At 64.6% G+C, this 13,599-nt stretch overlaps 3 protein-coding genes across 13 annotated transcripts in view; 2 read left to right on the top strand and 1 right to left on the bottom strand.

Annotated features, from left to right (window-relative positions):
* Positions 1 to 13,599, bottom strand: part of LOC110355552 (killer cell lectin-like receptor subfamily F member 1) — a 201,229-nt gene that overhangs the window by 6,871 nt on the left and 180,759 nt on the right. For 7 of the 11 annotated variants that reach the window (XR_010468304.1, XR_010468306.1, XR_010468305.1 and 4 more), the window contains exons 1-2: positions 778 to 1,507; positions 189 to 374 (exon numbers count right to left, since the gene is read on the bottom strand). Coding sequence is in view for 5 of the 11 variants with exons in the window: in XM_065042666.1 (XP_064898738.1) it covers positions 189 to 374; positions 778 to 1,102 (511 nt within the window). In the remaining 6 variants the exon portion in view is untranslated. Of the gene's footprint in view, positions 1 to 188; positions 375 to 777; positions 1,508 to 1,567; positions 3,926 to 13,599 lie in introns of those variants that run through there. The other 4 variants (XM_065042670.1, XM_065042669.1, XM_065042671.1 and 1 more) reach the window with 4 other exon arrangements.
* Positions 6,758 to 9,438, top strand: LOC135576507 (mucin-1-like). The gene is made up of 2 exons (XM_065042661.1): positions 6,758 to 8,104; positions 8,307 to 9,438. Exons 1-2 carry the CDS (start codon positions 7,978 to 7,980, stop codon positions 9,284 to 9,286), a joined length of 1,107 nt encoding a protein of 368 aa, XP_064898733.1. The 5' UTR covers positions 6,758 to 7,977; the 3' UTR covers positions 9,287 to 9,438.
* Positions 11,935 to 13,436, top strand: LOC135576457 (proline-rich protein 22-like). Its single transcript, XM_065041963.1, has 3 exons — positions 11,935 to 12,049; positions 12,141 to 12,245; positions 12,448 to 13,436. The coding sequence occupies exons 1-3, from the start codon at positions 11,938 to 11,940 to the stop codon at positions 13,434 to 13,436; spliced, it is 1,206 nt and encodes a 401-aa protein (XP_064898035.1). The 5' UTR covers positions 11,935 to 11,937.

The raw sequence follows: 13,599 nt of genomic DNA, 5'->3' as shown, positions 1-13,599 counted from the left end.
AGCAATAGAGGAAGGTGATGGGCACAGGGTGGGGCAGGGAGAGGGCGATGGGGATGGGGACAGCAATTGGGACGACTTGGGGGTCCTGCGGTGTTTTCCCAATGTTCCTGGCCTTGTTGTCCCCCTTCCACATGGAAAAGGGGCAACATGGCGAGGTCCCCAGCACCGAAGCTGTGGGTGATGCTGACCCGCGGTACCTGTGACGTTGTGGCTCCCTGGCTCACACAGCCGCTGTCTGAGCTGCAGCTGGAAGCAATTCAAGGAGCATTTGAACTCCGGGACGTCCCGGCGGCTGCTGGTGACCAGGCAGGTTTCCCAGGAGCATTTGCTGGCTGGGGTCTCCATGTCCTGGCTCAGGACGGGGCCGTTTCCGCCTGAAATGAGGACGGGTCTGACCCGCACATCGTGCTGCTGTGTTGGGACCGGAGGACGCAGCCGCTGGGGTGACCCCTTGTGCAAAGCAGCTCTTGGGGACGGAGAAAGGTGCTGCCTGGGGACGGGACTCTGCAGGAGGACCCCTGGGGTCTCTGAACCACCGCCAGGGTGGAGAAAGGGACTTATATCAGGACAGGCTCCAAAACCAGACAAATCAGCCCGTGAAGGACACACTGGCAGCTTTTCCCCTCCCGCCCCGTGGGGATCGCTGTGCAGAGCTGGCCCAGGAGCTGCTCCCTGCTAGAAATACAGGAGGAACCCGCTCCGGCCCAGGCAGGGGCTGGGCTGTGATGGTTTGGGGGAGATCGTCACCGTTCTGGGGTGACAGACCCTGCCGCTCACCCTGTCGCTGCAGCAGCCACAGCACGACGCCCGTCAGGACCGCGGTCCCGACCCATCCGGTTCCCAGCAGCGCCCAGTACCAAGGACCTGCAACAGCGACCAGAACTGGGAGTGACGGAGGAAGCAGCTTTTCTGGGCTCTTTTCCCAGTTTTCGATGCCCTTTGTTTCAGGAAACTTAGCGAGAAAACCTTGCGAGTGCCTGTAGGAGCCATGGAGCTGAGAAAACCCACAAGCTGCTTTGCCTGCTTGACCGGGGAAGCTGCAGCGAGCGACGCTGCAAAGCCTGAGCCTGGGAGCTGGGCTGCTCTCCTCCTTGTGCTGCATCCGGGGGGCTCCGGGGGTGGGGAGGACCCAAAGCAAAGCCCTTGGGATGCTTGAAGAGATGGGGAGAGGGTGCAGGTCGCTGCGCGGCTCCTGCTCAGCCTTGTTGAGCTGCTAAAAACGACCAGGACATGAAGCCCTGCGTGAAGGGGCGGGGTGTCCTTGGGGTCGGCTGTAGTTTTGCTCCCTTTTCAAGAAAATTGGGCTATGGGAAAGGAATCTGCATGCGCTACCGCTCTGTGCCGGGCTGGAGATGGGCAACGAACCCACTCCAAGCAAAACATTGGGTTTTGGCCACCGTCAGCTCAGGAAAGCGCTGGAAAAGGCCCAGAAAATCCATTGTCCCTGTGCTTCCCTGCAGAGCAGGGGTCTGGCAGCACCGGGACACCCGCTCCTCCAACCCCCACCCATCACCGACCCCACGGGGCCGGGACGAGCGGAGCAACAGCACCCGACACGCTCACTCACCGGGAAGCTTCGCGCGGGCGCCGGGAGCTGAGCGCGGCGGCACCTCTGGCCTGGCGTAGATGGTGGTCAGCGCCACGGCCGGCCCCTGCCCTCGTGGCATTAAGAGTCAGACTTAAAGGTTCCTGTTGTCCCCACCCTGGAGCAAAAGCGAGCTCAGAGACCTGCAGCAGCGGTGGTTCCTGTGGCTGCCGTCACAGCTCAAACCCCACACGCGTCGCCGTGCCCCGGCTGTCACGTCCCCTGCGTCGCGCTCTGCTCTTCCGCTGGCTGCACCGGCCCCCGAGAGCTGCTTCCCAACCACAGCTGCTGCTTTCCAGACGTTGAAGCGACCTGGGGGGAGAAGGGGAGGTGTCTGAAGGTCTTTACCCATTGGGGAAAGCAGGTTCCTCCTCCTGGTGCCAGAGGCATGCCGGTGATGACATGTACTAATATATATGTATATCTCGATAGTTCTCTATTTCCTACCTGCTTTTAACCAGCAGCAGAGATCAAGGATGTGACTCACTTGCGATGTGCAGGGGGCTGGTTGATTTTGGGTTGGTGTTATTTGAGCAGCTCTTTGGGTCTGTCTTGGCGCTGCCAGAGGCGAGAGGAGCAGAGCTGCTGGTGGGAAACGCCAAACCCGCTGCATCCAGCCACAGCCACGGCCACGGCATTGTTCGGTCCTTCTAGGGGCAAATTTGGAGAGAGTCCACGTGGTTTCGTGCTCCTGCAAATGCTCAAAATGCAGCATTAAAAATCCTCTCTGGAAAAAGAGGTGACAACAAAAAGCAGACATGTTCCCCCTAACAAAATAAAGGAAGAGGTATAGCATACATTTTATTTTCAAGGTGCGGTTTGGCTCATTAAGTGTTGGATGTTGTGGTTGATCCCCTGCTTCAGCTGCTTACCGGGGGATACATCACCCTCTCTCATCCCCCTTGCTCTTCTCATCTTATTTTGCTTTGTCCTTCTCTCTTCTTTCCGTCTTTCTTTCCTTTCCCAGGCCAATGTGTTTTAGCACAGGACAAAAGTGCTCCATTGAGTCCAAATGTCGGGGTTCACGTCATCAAGTTCTCACTGGCCCCTGCAAAAGGAACCTGAAAAAAAACACCAAACACAAAACCCAAAAAACCCCAAACAAACCAAACAACTCAACAAAAACCTCAAAATTTATTACATAATATTATATAATATATGTGCAGCCCAAAGCAATTCCTCAGTGCACACAGGCAAGTGACTGGCAGGGACCCTCAGCACCACGTCGAACACTCTGTGCCGGTGTTTCTCTCCATTTCTCTCAAGGGCGAGGAACAAGCTCATGAAACTTTCTCCCCGGGCCGGGCTGGGTCAGGACGGGCTCTGCTGGAAAACCCGACGTGCGGCCTTTGCCAATGCAGACAGAGCCCTCGTGTGGGAACCAAAGATCCTGCACACCCAGCCCGGCTGGGAAATCAAACTGCACACAGAAACGATCACGGAATGATCAGGAACAACATGAATCATAGAATCATTTTGGTTGGAAAAGCCCCTCGAGCTCATCGAGTCCAACCATAGCCCACCCCTGGCACTGCCCCATGTCCTGAGAACCTCATGTCTGTCTGTCCAGCCCTCCAGGGATGGTGACTCCAGCACTGCCCTGGGCAGCCTCTTCCAATGCCCCACAGCCCTTTGGGGAAGCAACCGTTCCCCTGACCCTCCCCCAGAGGCTCTGAGCCCCCTCCCGTCTGACTGGAAGGGCTGCAGCATCCAAGCTCTCCCTTCCATCCCGTGCGACAGCTCCACCTCGCCTGCCCTGCCCACCGCTCCTGCCCAGCCCGGACCCTCCTGCCCAGCACTGCAGGCGTGGGACTCGTCCCACCAAGTCCCCCCGTGCCAAGGATGTCCCAGCTCTGGGAACGGCCCAAGGCTTCCAGCCAAAGGCACTTGCAGCCCCAGCCCCTGGGAGCCGCCCGTGGGGGCCGGAGGCAGCCCAGCCCCCCTGAACCCTTTCCCTGCCCGGGAGGAGCTGGGGAGGCTCTTGGGCGGGGGCGGAACACGGGGAGCCCCAACATTCCATCCCGCGACACCACAAAGAGTCCTTAGTAACCACCAGCCAGAGGGACGATGGCGCAGCCACCACTGCGGCTCCCAGCTCGTGGCTCCCGGGACCCCCCGGTTTTTGGGCTCCTGCAGCCCCTGCAGCCATTCATGCTCCCCCAGAGCTTCTGCCCCCCAGGTAGGGACCCACCGCGACCCCTGCAGCCCGGGACGCTCCTGGGGGCAAGAGCGGAGGTGAGTGCCGGCCATGGCTCCTGTCTCTCTTGCAGGCTCAGCCCCCCGGTGCCCACTGCCCGGGCAGGAGCAGCCCTGCCCCGCAGCCTGGGCACCCCCGGCCCCCCAGGCCCCACCAGCAGGTACGGCACCCCTGGCACCCCTGTCTGCTCGGACACCCCGGCACCTTCGGCCCCTTCGCCATCCCCGACCCCGGGCACTCCCAGCACCCACCACCCCTGTCCCCCGGCACATACGGCACTGGGCAGAACCGGGGCCGTCGGCGATGGGGCCGGCTCGGGGGTGCCCATGGAGGGTCCCCCCGGCCCAGCACGGCTCCCTCTCCCCCACACAGGGCTGCAGAGAGCACCATGCGGCTGCTGGTTCGACCCCCGGGTGTTCCAGTACCAGTGGGCCATGCCCTACGGCCACCAGGGCACAGCGGTGGCCCCAGCCCCGGTGTTGATGCTGACATCCATCCCTGGCTACCAGCACATCCAGGGGCAACGGGCACAGCCCTACAGTTCCAGCACGGCCACCGCCGCAGGGACACCTGGCGTCAGGAACATCCCCCGGAGGAGCAGCAACGTCCCCACCAGCTCCTCTGCTGCTTCCCAGTACCAAGCCCAGGAAGACCCAGCAGCGCTCCAGGATGTCACCGAGGAGATGCTGCTGGAAGAGGCCCATCGGCTCTTTGGTGTCTCCCGGGATGCCGTGGGGGTCACTGAAGACGGTTCCAGCAGCGGCCCCCCAGCTCCTGACCCTGCGGAGCCTGGGGACCTGGGAGCCAGCCTGGGCATTTCTGATGAGGAGCTGATGGAGGAGGCCCTGCAGCTGCTCGGATGCCCCCCGGCCATGGGGCAGCTCTGCCAGACTGGTGCCAGCAGCAGCCCCACGTCTGGGGACACTGGGGACACACAAGGACACGAGACTCTGGTGGCCCCAGCTTCGCCCCTGCTGCCAAAGCCCGACACCACCTATGGGCACGAGGGACCACTGGGACCACTCAACATCTGCAGCACGGCCACCACCGTGGGGACACTGCCAGGCAGCACCAGCCCCCTGGGCAGCACCAGCCCCCCCAGCACCTCTGCTGCCCCCCACCACACAGCTCCTGGGGACACGGTGGGACACGGTGCCGCTGTCCAAGAGGTGCCACTGGAGGAGGCCCTCGAGATCTTCGGCTGGTCCCTGGACGTGCTGGGGGTGGCCCAGGACACTCCCGCCAGCAGCCCCAGGCCAGGGGAGCAGCGGGGGCAGAAGCGGGGGCAGAGCCCCTCGGCAGAGCCCCCCAGCAAGCGCAGGGCTCTGGCAGCGAGCAGGGGGGTGGGAGGGGGGGATTAGACCACAGCACACTAGGGCGGGGGGTTGGGAGATGAGAGGTGCAGTATTTGGGGGTGGGGGTCTGGGGTATGTGGGAGGGGTGCGAGTGTGTTTGGGGTCTGGGGGGTTGGAGGGTGTGGGAGGAGGGTGGTGGGTTTGGGATGGGGGGGTCAGAGTAGCTCTGGGACCTTTTCTCTTGTTATTCTGTATTAAACCTTGTTTGTCCAGAACTGCTCCGTGTCTGTGTGGGAGGGGGAGGGAGCGCAGGGGGCACCGGGAAACGGCCCCAAGAGCTGCAAAAGCCCCAGTGAGCCCAAATCAGAGCCCATGAGCCCCCAAGGGCCCCGAGCCCCCCCAGGGCTGAGTCACCGCCAGCGGGACAGGCAATGCCCCATGTCCCCTGTCCCCTTCCCCAGGGGAAGCCGCCCTTTGGCGGGGGGAGCAGGACAGACGGGTCCCTGCGGGACTCACGGACACGGCCCCACGCAGGAAGCAGCTCGGAGCCCCTGGGACAGGGACAGACCTGGGGGGCCGGGCGGTGACGGACACACAGACAGCAGGGGCTGCAACGTCTTTGGAACACGAGCAGCGTCCCCTGCAGCGGGGACAGGGCTGGGGGCAAAGCCCTTCAGAGCCTCAGGACAATCAGGCCCTTCCTCGGGTCCCAGCGCTCAGCTCCAGAGCCCGGCTGTGCCTCCTGCCCACGGAACAACCCAAATCACCCAGAATGGCGAGGGAGGGGCTGCAGGGCAGGGACCCTCCTGCCCTTGTCTGGCTGCACCTTGGGCAGCTGCAGGACCAGGAACGCCTGCAAATACAATTGGAAAGATAATCAAAACCCAAAGTTTGTTCATAAGTGGGGATTCCAAACGCCTCTGAAATGCTTACAGCCTTGGCGCACCCACCACCCCTCCCAGAAGCCTCTTCCAGTGCTTGACCACCCTCTCCGCAAAGAAATGGCTCCTCACGTCCAGTGTGAAGCCCCTCGTGCAGCTTCGCCCCGTTCCCAGGCTCCTGTCCGGCTCCAGGAGCAGAGCTCAGCGCCCCCCGCTCCACGGCCCCTCCCCAGGAAGCTGCCGAGCCGGGAGGGGTCGCGCTTTGACCCCAGCAGCAACTCCAACCCACGACAGCCGCTCGCTCACTGCCCACCCACCCGCGGGGGACAGGGCACGGGGACACTCGGGCTGGACACGGACACGCTTTAATGAGGCCACGGAATAAGACTAATGCGCTACTAGTAATATTATATATACAGTGAAAAGTCGACTATAAAATAGGAGATCTTAACTGCAACTCCTCACAAAGTGCGTCCCAGCGAGCAGCCGGTCCCGGCAGCAGCACCTGGTCCCCACCAGCCGAGCCGGAGAGAGAAGAGACAAAGGCAGCAAAGGCCCAGAGGCCTCTGCAAACGGCACGATGGCAAAAGGCCCCACTAAAGAAACCCCAAACAGAACCGCACCGGAACAGCAGAACCCGGACGGCTGTCTGTCCGTCCCTGCCCGTCCCTCCAGCCACAGCATCCAAATGTCCGGCAATGCGAAGCCTGAGGCCAAGCGCACGGAGCGTTCTCATTGGTGGGTCTGGGGGTCAGTCAGGGGCTGCCCCGCCCTTGGCCCCTCCCACCCGTGGGCGGAGCTCAGAGGCCTTGGCTGCCAGCGCAGAGCCTGGAAACATCAGCTCTGTCCGGGGTCGGGTCGTTGTTCTCCCGCCGCATCAAACTGCCGCGCTGGCCTCGGAACAGAAAGGTTTCTGACGGCGTGAAGAGCGGGAACTGGCTTTGGGTCACACAGCACAGGCTGGGAGGGCGTCTGTGCTGCCGGGCCCTGAGAACTTGTGACAAGAAGTTCTCTCGGTCGCTGCCATCGCTCCAACGTTTTCTTCACATCTCCTGTTGCCCTGACCGCACTTAATAAAGCCCTTCTTGGTGTGTGACACGGACCCCACCGGTTCCAGCTCCACTCGAGCTCTGCCCTTTGGTGCCGTCTCCCCACACCCATGACCGACGGCTCCGTCACCTTCCTGCCCAGCCTGACCTGGCTCCAGAGACGGTGAATTCCGGTCTCCTCCGGAGCCGGGCCAGGAGTTCCCTGCCCAGCCAAGCTGCTCTTCTGCCGCTCGCTTGACGTCCCCCCAGGGGAACTGCCGGCTCCGGAGCTTCTCCACGGGGCATCTTCAAGCCTGAGCAGCACTGGCCGACTCCTGAGCCCTGGGCGATGGGCAGCAGCCACCCAGTGCAACCTCTGCTCCGTTTTCCGTCCCCTGACCCTCCCCCAGAGGCTCTGAGCCCCCTCCCGTCTGACTGGAAGGGCTGCAGCATCCAAGCTCTCCCTTCCGTCCCGTGCGACAGCTCCACCTCGCCTGCCCTGCCCACCGCTCCTGCCCAGCCCGGACCCTCCTGCCCAGCACTGCAGGTGTGGGACTCGTCCCACCAAGTCCCCCCGTGCCAAGGATGTCCCAGCTCTGGGAACGGCCCAAGGCTTCCAGCCAAAGGCACTTGCAGCCCCAGCCCCTGGGAGCCGCCCGTGGGGGCCGGGGGCAGCCCAGCCCCCCTGAACCCTTTCCCTGCCCAGGAGGAGCTGGGGAGGCTCTTGGGCGGGGGCGGAACACGGGGAGCCCCAACATTCCATCCCGCGACACCACAAAGAGTCCTTAGTAACCACCAGCCAGAGGGACGATGGCGCAGCCACCACTGCGGCTCCCAGCTCGTGGCTCCCGCGACCCCCCGGTTTTTGGGCTCCTGCAGCCCCTACAGCCATTCATGCTCCCCCAGAGCTTCTGCCCCCCAGGTAGGGACCAACCGCGACCCCTGCAGCCCGGGACGCTCCTGGGGGCAAGAGCGGAGGTGAGCGCCGGCCATGGCTCCTGTCTCTCTTGCAGGCTCAGCCCCCCGGTGCCCACTGCCCGGGCAGGAGCAGCCCTTCCCCGGAGCCTGGGCACCCCCGGCGGGGGGGGCACCCCCGGCCCCCCAGGCCCCACCAGCAGGTACGGCACCCCTGTCTGCTCGGACACCCCGGCACCTTCGGCCCCTTCGCCATCCCCGACCCCGGGCACTCCCAGCACCCACCACCCCTGTCCCCCGGCACATACGGCACTGGGCAGAACCGGGGCCGTCGGCGATGGGGCTGGCTTGGGGGGCCCATGGAGGGTCCCCCCGGCCCAGCACGGCTCCCTCTCCCCCACACAGGGCTGCAGAGAGCACCATGCGGCTGCTGGTTCGACCCGCGGGTGTTCCAGTACCAGTGGGCCATGTCCTACGGCCACCAGGGCACAGCGGTGGCCCCAACCCCGGTGTTGATGCTGACGCCCATCCCCGGCTACCAGCACATCCAGGGGCAATGGGCACAGCCCTACAGTTCCAGCACGGCCACCGCCGCGGGGACACCTGGCGTCAGGAACATCCCCGGGAGGAGCAGCAACGTCCCCACCAGCTCCTCTGCTGCTTCCCAGTACCAAGCCCAGGAAGACCCAGCAGCGCTCCAGGATGTCACCGAGGAGATGCTGCTGGAAGAGGCCCATCGGCTCTTTGGTGTCTCCCGGGATGCCGTGGGGGTCACCGAAGATGGTTCCAGCAGCGGCCCCCCAGCTCCTGACCCTGCGGAGCCTGGGGACCTGGGAGCCAGCCTGGGCATTTCTGATGAGGAGCTGATGGAGGAGGCCCTGCAGCTCCTCGGATGCCCCCCGGCCATGGGGCAGCTCTGCCAGACTGGTGCCAGCAGCAGCCCCACGTCTGGGGACACTGGGGACACACAAGGACGTGAGACTCTGGTGGCCCCAGCTTCGCCCCTGCTGCCAAAGCCCGACACCACCTATGGGCACGAGGGGCCACTCAACGTCTGCAGCACGGCCACCACCGTGGGGACACTGCCAGGCAGCACCAGCCCCCTGGGCAGCACCAGCCCCCCCAGCACCTCTGCTGCCCCCCACCACACAGCTCCTGGGGACACGGTGGGACACGGTGCCGCTGTCCAAGAGGTGCCACTGGAGGAGGCCCTCGAGATCTTCGGCTGGTCCCTGGACGTGCTGGGGGTGGCCCAGGACACTCCCGCCAGCAGCCCCAGGCCAGGGGAGCAGCGGGGGCAGAAGCGGGGACAGAGCCCCTCGGCAGAGCCCCCCAGCAAGCGCAGGGCTCTGGCAGCGAGCAGGGGGGTGGGAGGGGGGGATTAGTTGAGAGAACACCGGGGGTGGGGGTTGGGAGATGAGAGGTGCAGTATTTGGGGGTGGGGGTCTGGGGTGTGTGGGAGGGGTGCAAGTGTATTTGGGGTCTGGGGGGTTGGAGGGTGTGGGAGGAGGGTGGTGGGTTTGGGGTGGGGGGTCAGAGTAGCTCTGGGACCTTTTCTCTTGTGTTTCTGTATTAAACCTTGTTTGTCCAGAACTGCTCCGTGTCTGTGTGGGAGGGGGAGGGAGCGCAGGGGGCACCGGGAAACGGCCCCAAGAGCTGCAAAAGCCCCAGTGAGCCCAAGTCAGAGCCCATGAGCCCCCAAGGGCCCCAAGCCCCCCCAGGGCTGAGTCACCGCCAGCGGGACAGGCAATGCCCCATGTCCCCTGTCCCCTTCCCAAGGGGAAGCCGCCCTTTGGCGGGGGGAGCAGGACAGACGGGTCCCTGCGGGACTCACAGACACGGCCCCACGCAGGAAGCAGCTCGGAGCCCCTTGGACAGGGACAGACCTGGGGGGCCGGGCAGGGACGGACACACAGACAACAGGGGCTGCAACGTCTTTGGAACACGAGCAGCGTCCCCTGCAGCGGGGACAGGGCTGGGGGCAAAGCCCTTCAGAGCCTCAGGACAATCAGGCCCTTCCTCGGGTCCCAGCGCTCAGCTCCAGAGCCCGGCTGTGCCTCCTGCCCACGGAACAACCCAAATCACCCAGAATGGCGAGGGAGGGGCTGCAGGGCAGGGACCCTCCTGCCCTTGTCTGGCTGCACCTTGGGCAGCTGCAGGACCAGGAACGCCTGCAAATACAATTGGAAAGATAATAAAAACCCAAAGTTTGTTCATAAGTGGGGATTCCAAACGCCTCTGAAATGCTTACAGCCTTGGCGCACCCACCACCCCTCCCAGAAGCCTCTTCCAGTGCTTGACCACCCTCTCCGCAAAGAAATGGTTCCTCGCGTCCAGTGTGAAGCCCCTCGTGCAGCTTCGCCCCATTCCCAGGCTCCTGTCCGGCTCCAGGAGCAGAGCTCAGCGCCCCCCGCTCCACGGCCCCTCCCCAGGAAGCTGCCGAGCCGGGAGGGGTCGCGCTTTGACCCCAGCAGCAACTCCAACCCACGACAGCCGCTCGCTCACTGCCCACCCACCCGCGGGGGACAGGGCACGGGGACACTCGGGCTGGACACGGACACGCTTTAATGAGGCCACGGAATAAGACTAATGCGCTACTAGTAATATTATATATACAGTGAAAAGTCGACTATAAAATAGGAGATCTTAACTGCAACTCCTCACAAAGTGCGTCCCAGCGAGCAGCCGGTCCCGGCAGCAGCACCTGGTCCCCAACAGCCGAGCCGGAGAGAGAAGAGACAAAGGCAGCAAAGGCCCAGAGGCCTCTGCAAACGGCACGATGGCAAAAGGCCCCACTAAAGAAACCCCAAACAGAACCGCACCGGAACAGCAGAACCCGGACGGCTGTCTGTCCGTCCCTGCCCGTCCCTCCAGCCACAGCATCCAAATGTCCGGCAATGCGAAGCCTGAGGCCAAGCGCACGGAGCGTTCTCATTGGTGGGTCTGGGGGTCAGTCAGGGGCTGCCCCGCCCTTGGCCCCTCCCACCCGTGGGCGGAGCTCAGAGGCCTTGGCTGCCAGCGCAGAGCCTGGAAACATCAGCTCTGTCCGGGGTCGGGTCGTTGTTCTCCCGCCGCATCAAACTGCCGCGCTGGCCTCGGAACAGAAAGGTTTCTGACGGCGTGAAGAGCGGGAACTGGCTTTGGGTCACACAGCACAGGCTGGGAGGGCGTCTGTGCTGCCGGGCCCTGAGAACTTGTGACAAGAAGTTCTCTCGGTCGCTGCCATCGCTCCAACGTTTTCTTCGGATCTCCTGTTGCCCTGACCGCACTTAATAAAGCCCTTCTTGGTGTGTGACACGGACCCCACCGGTTCCAGCTCCACTCGAGCTCTGCCCTTTGGTGCCGTCTCCCCACACCCATGACCGACGGCTCTGTCACCTTCCTGCCCAGCCTGACCTGGCTCCAGAGACGGTGAATTCCGGTCTCCTCCGGAGCCGGGCCAGGAGTTCCCTGCCCAGCCAAGCTGCTCTTGTGCCGCTCGCTTGACGTCCCGCCAGGGGAACTGCCGGCTCCGGAGCTTCTCCACGGGGCGTCTTCAAGCCTGAGCAGCACTGGCCGACTCCTGAGCCCTGGGCGATGGGCAGCAGCCACCCAGTGCAACCTCTGCTCCGTTTTCCGTCCCCTGACCCTCCCCCAGAGGCTCTGAGCCCCCTCCCGTCTGACTGGAAGGGCTGCAGCATCCAAGCTCTCCCTTCCATCCCGTGCGACAGCTCCACCTCGCCTGCCCTGCCCACCGCTCCTGCCCAGCCCGGACCCTCCTGCCCAGCACTGCAGGCGTGGGACTCGTCCCACCAAGTCCCCCCGTGCAAGGATGTCCCAGCTCTGGGAACGGCCCAAGGCTTCCAGCCAAAGGCACTTGCAGCCCCAGCCCCTGGGAGCCACCCATGGGGGCCGGGGGCAGCCCAGCCCCCCTGAACCCTTTCCCTGCCCAGGAGGAGCTGGGGACGCTCTTGGGCGGGGGCGGAACACGGGGAGCCCCAACATTCCATCCCGCGACACCACAAAGAGTCCTTAGTAACCACCAGCCAGAGGGACGATGGCGCAGCCACCACTGCGGCTCCCAGCTCGTGGCTCCCGGGACCCCCCGGTTTTTGGGCTCCTGCAGCCCCTACAGCCATTCATGCTCCCCCAGAGCTTCTGCCCCCCAGGTAGGGACCCACCGCGACCCCTGCAGCCCGGGACGCTCCTGGGGGCAAGAGTGGAGGTGAGCGCCGGCCATGGCTCCTGTCTCTCTTGCAGGCTCAGCCCCCCGGTGCCCACTGCCCGGGCAGGAGCAGCCCTTCCCCGCAGCCTGGGCACCCCCGGCGGGGGGGGCACCCCCGGCCCCCCAGGCCCCACCAGCAGGTACGGCACCCCTGTCTGCTCGGACACCCCGGCACCTTCGGCCCCTTCGCCATCCCCGACCCCGGGCACTCCCAGCACCCACCACCCCTGTCCCCCGGCACATACGGCACTGGGCAGAACCGGGGCCGTCGGCGATGGGGCCGGCTTGGGGGGCCCATGGAGGGTCCCCCCGGCCCAGCACGGCTCCCTCTCCCCCACACAGGGCTGCAGAGAGCACCATGCGGCTGCTGGTTCGACCCGCGGGTGTTCCAGTACCAGTGGGCCATGCCCTACGGCCACCAGGGCACAGCGGTGGCCCCAACCCCTGTGTTGATGCTGACGCCCATCCCCGGCTACCAGCACATCCAGGGGCAATGGGCACAGCCCTACAGTTCCAGCACGGCCACCGCCGCGGGGACACCTGGCGTCAGGAACATCCCCGGGAGGAGCAGCAACGTCCCCACCAGCTCCTCTGCTGCTTCCCAGTACCAAGCCCAGGAAGACCCAGCAGCGCTCCAGGATGTCACCGAGGAGATGCTGCTAGAAGAGGCCCATCGGCTCTTTGGTGTCTCCCGGGATGCCGTGGGGGTCACTGAAGACGGTTCCAGCAGCGGCCCCCCAGCTCCTGACCCTGCGGAGCCTGGGGACCTGGGAGCCAGCCTGGGCATTTCTGATGAGGAGCTGATGGAGGAGGCCCTGCAGCTCCTCGGATGCCCCCCGGCCACGGGGCAGCTCTGCCAGACTGGTGCCAGCAGCAGCCCCACGTCTGGGGACACTGGGGACACACAAGGACACGAGACTCTGGTGGCCCCAGCTTCGCCCCTGCTGCCAAAGCCTGACACCACCTATGGGCACGAGGGGCCACTGCGACCACTCAACATCTGCAGCACGGCCACCACCGTGGGGACACTGCCAGGCAGCACCAGCCCCCTGGGCAGCACCAGCCCCCCCAGCACCTCTGCTGCCCCCCACCACACAGCTCCTGGGGACACGGTGGGACACGGTGTCGCTGTCCAAGAGGTGCCACTGGAGGAGGCCCTCGAGATCTTCGGCTGGTCCCTGGACGTGCTGGGGGTGGCCCAGGACACTCCCGCCAGCAGCCCCAGGCCAGGGGAGCAGCGGGGGCAGAAGCGGGGGCAGAGCCCCTCGGCAGAGCCCCCCAGCAAGCACAGGGCTCTGGCAGCGAGCAGGGGGGTGGGAGGGGGGAATTAGACCAGAGAACACCGGGGGTGGGGGTTGGGAGATGAGAGGTGCAGTATTTGGGGGTGGGGGTCTGGGGTGTGTGGGAGGGGTGCAAGTGTATTTGGGGTCTGGAGGGTTGGAGGGTGTGGGAGGAGGGTGGTGGGTCAGAGTAGCTCTGGGACCTTTTTCCTTT

This window comes from Columba livia, chromosome 27 (assembly GCF_036013475.1).
Source record: "Columba livia isolate bColLiv1 breed racing homer chromosome 27, bColLiv1.pat.W.v2, whole genome shotgun sequence".
In the NCBI taxonomy this organism is placed as follows: domain Eukaryota; kingdom Metazoa; phylum Chordata; class Aves; order Columbiformes; family Columbidae; genus Columba; species Columba livia.
Note: the sequence above shows the minus strand (reverse complement) of the source record. Positions and strands in the feature narration are given on the sequence as shown.

What these genes read in the sequence shown, in the direction of transcription:
- LOC135576457 (XM_065041963.1), top strand. Translation starts at nt 11,938, where the DNA reads ATGGCGCAGCCACCACTGCGGCTCCCAGCTCGTGGCTCCCGGGACCCC. An exon ending in CCAGAGCTTCTGCCCCCCAG is followed by an intron (nt 12,050 to 12,140) that starts GTAGGGACCCAC and finishes TCTCTCTTGCAG; the next exon opens with GCTCAGCCCCCCGGTGCCCA. An exon ending in CCCCCAGGCCCCACCAGCAG is followed by an intron (nt 12,246 to 12,447) that starts GTACGGCACCCC and finishes TCCCCCACACAG; the next exon opens with GGCTGCAGAGAGCACCATGC.
- LOC135576507 (XM_065042661.1), top strand. Translation starts at nt 7,978, where the DNA reads ATGGCTCCTGTCTCTCTTGCAGGCTCAGCCCCCCGGTGCCCACTGCCC. An exon ending in CCCCCAGGCCCCACCAGCAG is followed by an intron (nt 8,105 to 8,306) that starts GTACGGCACCCC and finishes TCCCCCACACAG; the next exon opens with GGCTGCAGAGAGCACCATGC.